This window comes from Capricornis sumatraensis, chromosome 11, assembly GCF_032405125.1.
Source record: "Capricornis sumatraensis isolate serow.1 chromosome 11, serow.2, whole genome shotgun sequence".
NCBI lineage: Eukaryota > Metazoa > Chordata > Mammalia > Artiodactyla > Bovidae > Capricornis > Capricornis sumatraensis.
Window position 1 is genome coordinate 45,419,287 of NC_091079.1, and position 8,595 is coordinate 45,427,881.

The following is an 8,595-nucleotide window of genomic DNA, read 5'->3' on the forward strand; positions in this document are numbered from 1 at the left end:
GCTTCGGTAGCCTGGGGAATAGAAAAAGTAAAACTAGTTAAAATGATGTCTAAAATTGGAAGGAATTTCAATTTAAGACTGTCCTATTAAAGCATAAGCTTTAGGGAATTCCCTGGTGGACCTGTGGTTAGGACTTGGCCCGTTCACTGCCGGGGCCCCGGGTTCAGTCCCTGGTCAGGAAACTAAGAACATGCATGCAATGCAGTGCAACCGAAAAAAAAAAAATAAAAGCAAAACATGAGCCTGGTATAAAGGCTTTGTAATGATTTAATTTTAATTACTTCGATTTTTTCTATGTTCTAGAGGTATTTCACACTATTACATCTGTTCCTTAAAAATATATATATGAAGGGGTGGGATAGGGGATGGAGGGAGGTTCAAGAGGGAGAAGATATGTGTATACATACAGCTGATTCACACTGCTGTACAGCAGGAGCAGTGTAAAGCAATTATCCTCCAGCAAAAAAAGGCAAATATTTATGGAGATTGATTTTTAGTGACTAGAGTGAAATGAGCAATGAAAGAAAATTCTAGTCAATTATTATAACAGATAATGTATCTCTTGTCTTTCTGAGTTTTGAAATGCTTTGCAGCTTTAGTGGACAGTTACTGTCTGTGACAGGCAAGGCTCTTCTCTTAAAAGTTTTATCGCTACTAAACCTTAACAGTATTTTGTTAATGTGTCATTATATTTGGGAACTCAATTTCAGTGCATAAAAGAAGTATACTACTGCCTACATCTGTTACATTGATTCTAAACTCTTGAGGTATCATTAAAATTAATCATTAATCACTTAGTAAGATATATTAACTATTAATCATTGGTATGGTATAAATGAACCAAGCCATTTATATAGTATCCTCTCTATAATGTGCTGGAAGAAGTGGGAAATATTTTTATTTCCATGTCTTTAATATGTAATCAGAGTTGGATGACAAGTAAATGTAGTATTGTCCAAATAGCATTTCATTGAAATGATAGGAAGTATAAATGATAACTGTTATATTTAATTATAATTGAGTTAATTGCATATCTTTCAGATATAAAATACATCCTACGTCTACTGGGTACAACTATTCTTGAAGGTGCTTGCTTAATGTACTGTTTAAATGATAAAATTAATAGTGATTTAGAAAATTTAGCATAAATAAAAATGTAGCTTTCTTAAGCCAGTTTTTTAAGTAAATTCATCAACAGATTGGCAAAAAAGTCAATTTATTTACATCCATCGGCACATGTAGTGATTTTCATAATAAAAATCCTTGTTTATATGAAGTTATAGCTCATTTATGTGACCTTGTAGTTCTGTCTGATATTCTAATGAAACGTACACAGTGTGGTGCCCCTGAAAAGGATTATAACCCTGTGAATTTATGAATCTGTTGACTTTTAATGTTTAGTTAGCCCGGCCATCACTGTAATTGACATGTTATTGGAAATAGAGTTAGGTTTTCCCTTACTTATAAGGATAACCTCCATTTTGAGGAATGTGAATCAATTCATAGTTGGCTGAAAGCCAATTGCTCCTTCACTTTAACTCCAGTGTGCACACATGAAAAGCACATTGGCTTCCTGAGTGCCTTGTGAATCTGCAGTGATTAATTCTTCTCATTATTTTGCTGCAAGTTCTCATGACCCTCTCTGATGATTCGATCAGCCACTTAGAGCTGATGCATATTCATACCTCTGTGCCTCCGCCACTGTCGCACACGTCCCGACACCGACTGGTGTGTTCTTGGTGCAGTAATTGAGCTGCAGGAGATTGATTACTCTGGGGAGCTGTAAGGCCTTTAAAGGTGAAAACATATCAGTCCTGTTAATTAGGAAACAAAAGCTCTGGTGGCAAGTTCAGCAGTCAGTTGTTGCCAGTGTAGAAAAGACGGAAGGTATGATGTGTTCTGCTCCATGGACCTGTTTACTTTTTAAATTTTGAATTGTCTGTATCAGTAGTAGTGGAGAACAACCTTCTTTTATGAATTTTCATAGAATGCTAATTGAATATAATAACACTATTACCTCTCAAATCTGGTGGTTTAAAAGCTGAGTTTGTATACATCTTCTGTAGCACTGGGAATAATGTGTAAAATATCTTATTATCTTAACATAAATGTAAGCTGTTTCTGAATTAATTTAGTAGTATGCTATGTGGGAAAAGGATGAAACTTGATTCAACATGACATAGAAGTTGAACTGCCTTTATCTCTTTATAATAAGCACCCTTTGATCCTTTCCCCCCTGAACTGATTGTTAAGTAACACATTGTCAGGCAAACAGGATCCTATGTGGAACAGTGACCTCCAAGAATAAGCTGGTTACATCATGGGTGTCTGTGCAGCTTATCTAGTTGATGTGGTTTTCATATGTGTGCTGTTCTTACGTTTTGGTCTCCCCTTTCCCCAGCCATGATTTTTTTTTTCTTTTGAAATATAATTCACATATCATAAAATTCACCCTTTTTTAAAGGGTATGATTCAGTGGATTTTGGTATGTTCAGAGTCATGCGGCCATCTCCACTGTCTTCCAGAATATTTTCATCACTCCATTCCTCCCTTCCCATAATCCCTGGCAGCCAATAATTATTTTCCTTTTGTGGATTGACCTCTTCTGCACGTTTCACGTAAATGGAATTGTATTATGTGACCTCTCATATTGGGCTTACTTTACTTCACAAAGTTCATCCACCTTGTCTCATGAATCAGTTCTTTATATTTTTAGGGCTGAATATTATTCCATTGTATGAGTTGCACCACATTTTGGTTTTTTTCACCAGCTGGTGAACAGGTGTGGTGTTTCTACTCTGTGGCTGACTGTGTTAGTTCCCACACATCTTCATCTTGTTCTGAATCTTAGGCGAGGCTTTCACACTTCACCACTGGGTCTGATACTGGCTCTGGGTTTTCTTAGATATGGCTTATCGGGTTGAGGAAGTCCCCTTCAATATCTAGTTTGTTGAATGCTTTTATTGTGAAAAGGTGTTGGATTTTGTCAAATGCTTTTTTTGCACCTATTAAAACAACCATATGATTTTTGTCCTTTATTAATATGATGTGTTACATTGGTTGATTTTCTTATGTTGAACATTGTGATATTTTATAGACCTTTTTATATAATGTTCTCTTACTATGTGGTTTTAAATAAATTAACTTCTCTATCTTATATTTCAGGCATTTATTAATACAGCAAAAGAAATTTATGAAAAAATCCAAGAAGGAGTCTTTGACATTAATAATGAGGTATAAACATATAATTGGCTAATAATTAATCTATAATTGAATTTTAATTACTTGGAGTCAAGAATTTATATTTTTAAAAATTCCTAAAATGGATCTGTGCTGTCAGTTAAACATTAGTTTATAATCATGTAATTGAAAGTTTGTTATGTGTTGTTTAATAGCTGAATCTTTATGTTTTGTAAAGCATCAGTTTATCTATGAAAACAGATTAAAGTAAGTGACTCTATCCATTTATTGCAAGCAGTGCGAAATAATAGAAATCCTCCAAAGAGAAGAAAATCTACTTTGATCCACACATCCATATGGTGTCGCCTGCCTTGGGGAATAATTTCCTAGTGTGTAAATGTGCATGTGCAGTGTTCCTAGTGCAGGATGCTCTCTCTGTTGTCTGGTGCGGAAGAGGGAAATGCCCAATTTGGAAATTAGTCCCAGTTCGGCATAGCGTGTTTTCAGGAGACCAAGTTAATACATGTAATTGGCAGTTGGCGCTGGTTGTTTCGTTTTTGTGGGTAGCTTTTCTTTTCTCTCTTTGTAAAATTATTCTGAGCCAGATTTGATCAAGATGATTAGGATAAAATATTAAAAGTTTGAAGCAAATAATTCAGAGTGTTTACCAAAAGCCGTTATTTTGACCTAAATCCCCACTATGCATTTATCCTTATTTTAGAATTTTTATGTGAACAGGGTATATTATTTACTTTTACATAAATGTTTTTGCCAGTCCATGTTAGGTTTTCTTGTTTCCGAGAGAAAACCCTTTCTACCTCCCCCAGGTGCAATGAGGAAGGCCCTGTGTTGGGAGGACATTATATGTGTGTCTCTCTTGGCCAGGATGCAAGAGGCTCTTTTTATTTGCCTCAGTGTTCTTTGCTAACACAAGCAACAGTTCACCCAAGGTTTCCAAAAAGTACTTGGTTTTTCGATTTCTTTTAATCTGTAGTGATAGAGTTTCATCTGTAGTGATAAAGTTTCTATGGCAGTAGATCTTGAGTTAATTTCGCGGTGACACCATTCAGAGACTAATGCCGTATAAATTGAACAGTAATTGGACCCCTATGAAAAAGGGCACATTCATTGTGTCTGTCTGGTTTCATATAGTAGCTGACTGCTTTACTGTGCCTGGTGCGGCTTTGATTGTAACGTGCTGTCAGGAGCCAACAGGCCGTGCGATTTATTTGGCCTACTGCCAAGTCTGACTCCTTGATTCCTCAAGAAGTTGCTACCAGCCCAGAGGGGGCAAAACCAATGAGCCATAGGGCATGCTTTTTATTAAAGAGGAGTCAAAAGAGCGAAAAGAAACCACATCAGCTGCTGTCAATACTGAGCCAGTGCCAGAAACCCCAAGGCTACTACTGTTGCAGAACAACTGCCAAGCACTATAAATCTGAGATTTACTGTGACGTCAAGTTTCCTTAAGAGCTTAATTTCTGAAGCTACTGTATTACTTTTCTCCGTGCGTTGTATTTTTAGGTAAAATCCACTTGAGGGAGTGAGGGTTAAGACATAAGTGTGAGTTTGATGAATGAAAGAACCACTCTGTGTGTGGGTTCCTGGCAAGCTGCCATGTCTTTGGGGATCATAGAAATTATTGATGACACAGAACACTCATATGCCCTTAGCCTGTACAGCTGATTCAACATGGAGCAGAAACGCTGTCTAGAGGAAAGGTTGTCCGCTGTGTGGGAGCGGCCTAAGATTTGCACGTTTTCCTCCTTTAATGCTTTTGTTTTAAACAGTCTCTCCATTGTGAGAATTCCCTTAAAAGCAGCACTCCGGTTTCTGTTAACCTAGTACCTGACCGTGATAAGGAATAGTCTTTAGGAATATTTCCACAGTATTACTTTAAAAGAAAGAAACATTCCCTGAGAGATACTGTCTTAATTGTTGCCAAAAATTTGCATAATAGATGTGTTTTAAAAATATATTTTAGTTGTTTGGTAATATTGTACCATTAAGAAACCAAAGGATTTCTTAACCTTGACCTTTATATTATCCTTTTCTCTTTTATTGCAGGCAAATGGCATTAAAATTGGCCCTCAGCATGCTGCTACCAATGCCACACATGCAGGCAGTCAGGGAGGACAGCAGGCCGGCGGAGGCTGCTGTTGAGTCTGTTTGTACGGTCTTGCTGCCCAAAAGGGGCTGCTCACCTATCCTTTCACCCTCTCCTCCTGCTCAGCTGAGACATGAAACTGTTTGAAATGGCTTTATGTCACAGAAGACTTTAATCCTTCAATTCTTGTATAACTTTGAATAAATGGTTAATGTTCACTTAAAAAGACAGATTTTGGAGATTGTATTCATATCTATTTGCATTTGATTTCTAGGTCAATTGATGTGATTATTTTTGTTAAATGTTGTCTCGTGCCCCTACCTACAAACTGAATTGTATGAAACACTACAGAGTCATCCTGAGTTTTAAATCAGTTTGTGGAGTTAGGTTTCCCCACATGCGTGGTTACCTAATGTTTAATATTATAGAACTGTCCTCAAAAGTTTGTCAATTTTCAAGGCTCTAAGGAAAACAGAAGGACTCTTTTAATTCTGTATTTATCATTTACTTTCTGTATATATAGTTTAATAACCTGCTTGGGTGTAATTTGCCAAGCTTGAATTCTTTAATGCATTTGCATAAATTCTATACTGTTTAGAGCTTAAAGCTACAGAAGCATCATTAGGAATTGCTTGGACACTGAATTTTAAAACTTTTTGACATTGTTAACAAGCATGTTCATTTTTCCTTGTCACTAGTCCAAGAGAAATATGCTTAAATGTACATTATTACTAAAGGCTATGTATGTGTTAACCTGTTTTGATGCCAAAAGTTTGCTATTTGTCCACAGTTTCTGTAAGACCTCTTCAGAGAAGGATTTGTTTGCCTTAATGTATCCCATTGGGTAGGAACACAGTATGATGAGAGAGCTGCGCAGAAGCAAGGACTCCTCCCCCTGAGCGACTGCAGGAGGAACGAGTGTCCATGTGTAGATGGCACGTTGCGAGGACTTTAACCTTTCTTTCAACAATAATGTTTTCTTTTCCTTTTATTCACATGATTTCTAAGTATATTTTTCATGCAGGACAGTTTTTCAACCTTGATGTACAGTGAAATGTGTAAAATTTTTCTTTCAGTGGCAACCTATAATCTTTAAAATATGGTAAGCATCTTGTCTGTTTTGAAGGGGATATGACAATAAATCTACCAGATGGAAAATCCTGTTAAATGTAGAAAAGCTTTAGTAATTTACTCAGTGTGGTGGTTTTACCCTTTTTCTTTTATCTCCCTTGGTCTATAATGAAATTGTTATAGCAGTGCAAAATAAAATCCTATGTATAAAAATGTTCTTTTTTTTTTATTATGACCACATCCTTTTTTAGAAGTTAATTTTTTAGTCCATCCGCAGCTTTGATGTGTATTTAAGCATATTTTTTTAAAGGGTCAGAATGTTTTAACACTACCCTTTTTAAAAATTTTGCTAGAATGTGATAAAAATCTTTTCAACAGTATTAAGATTCTTTGTTATTGATGACATATATAAGCAAGTATTTTTAAGAATGAAAGCAGCTATTTTCAATCTACTCACTGACTTTAGCTTTCTGCCCGTCTTTCCGGAAGATTCAGCAATGCTCTGTCAAAGCTTTGACAGTGCTCTTGGGAGAAGTCACCTAATGCTATCTTAGTTTTAACGAGCTCCTCGAGGGCAGAGGGAAAGGTGAGGGGAAATCGAGGTTCCTGAGTATTTTTACTATACTTGTTTTTCCCTGAATGTGGTGTTACCAAATTCCCAGTCTTCCCATTCACTCATCGGTGGTGGGCAGGACAAGTTGAAACAACGGGGGCTTGTTCCACTCAACCAGGAAGAGGATGATTCTTCAACTGCCATTAATTTTTCCAGAAGCTTAACATATTCCTTTCCCACGCTGTCTCCTCTAATTCTTCTATAAATCAAGTATAAAAACAGAAAGTAATGGTAAAAAAGAACAACAAAGCACATGTATTTTAATAACCTAAGAGGAGCATGCATATGTGCTTAGTCACAGCCGGCGTTTGCGACCCTGTGGACCAGCCCCCCAGGCTCCTCTGTTCATGGGATTCTCCAGGCAAGAGTGCTAGAGTGGATTGCCATTCCCTTCTCCAGGGGATCTTCCCAACCCAGGGATCGAACCCAAGTCTGCTGCGTCACACTCGAGTTCTTTACCATCTGAGCCCCAGGAAAGCCCTAAGAAGAGCTGGAGCCCTCAAATGCAACCCCTATAACAGCCTTCCCTGCCTCGGGACTTGGGCAGCAGGGGCATGTAGGGGCCTCTCTGTAGTTAACACCGCTTTCTCTGTACACCTCACCTGCCAGTAAGAAATGTGTGGTAAATCCTTTACTTCAGTCAACAAAGCAGCATTACTGTCTAGCTTCTGCTTTCCTGTTTCACAAATAATGTAATGGTGATGCCTGGAACCGAACCTTTTAAAACTTTGAGTCTTCAGATGATCTTTGATCAATTTTTGTAGCATCCATGGACATGTTTTAAGAGCTAGAAAATCAGTCACTAAAAAATACAACTTTTAATATCTCAACATGTAACATTACAAAGTGATAATCTTCATAAAGACAGCATTATAATTTGCCTTCTGGATTTAACAAAACTGAAGACCAAATTTTTGAAAGAGTAGCATATAATTAGATATATAATTCAAACAATATGTGAAAGCAAAACTATATCTTCATACACTTACTAATTTTTTATTGATGTATAGTTGATTTAGGTACTGTTTTAGTTTCAGGTGTGCAGCAAAATGATTTGGTTACACATACATGTGTATATATGCTTTTTAAAAGTAGCCCTGTCACAGGAAAATAGTCCATAATTTTCTTCTAATAGGAAAGTAGGAATTTATATGATACTAAAATGTCTAATCACTCCAAAAATTCTGTTTGGCTTTGGAAAACATTAAACATTTATTTTCTCATAGCTAGTGAAGCACAGTACTAAAGTTGGCAGCCCAAGGTTTGACCGTGAGTTAAAAAATACAAAAAGGAAACCATAATAATGGAAAAGATGACCCTCTTCCATGATATTAATTGACTATATACCTCCCTGTGTTTCTTAGAAAAAGTTCACACGTGCTTTGGTATTCAAATGAGAATAGAGCCTAACCCCAGAAGTAGAGTTTCTCGTGTCGTGTTGGTATATACTAGACAACAGGGCTCACTTGCTTGGAGTCAGGATAGGAAATAAGGTGCCAGTGTATATACTTGGTGTTCATTCATTAGCTTTGGAAAATCATCAGGTCAGCTCTTAAAAACTGAAAGACAAGAAGCAAAAACCTGCTAGGAAAAAGTTCACCAAAGAAAGATAAACAGAAGTGCC

General features: G+C 36.8%; 1 protein-coding gene across 1 annotated transcript in view; it reads left to right on the forward strand.

The window, feature by feature from the left end:
* Positions 1-6,555, forward strand: part of RAB2A (RAB2A, member RAS oncogene family) — a 65,200-nt gene extending 58,645 nt beyond the window's left edge. Inside the window, exons 7-8 of the mRNA XM_068983350.1 lie at positions 3,166-3,234; positions 5,248-6,555. Of these exons, the coding sequence (XP_068839451.1) occupies positions 3,166-3,234; positions 5,248-5,343 (165 nt within the window). The 3' untranslated portion in view covers positions 5,344-6,555. The remainder of the gene's footprint in view (positions 1-3,165; positions 3,235-5,247) is intronic.
* Positions 6,556-8,595: the final 2,040 nt, after the last annotated feature.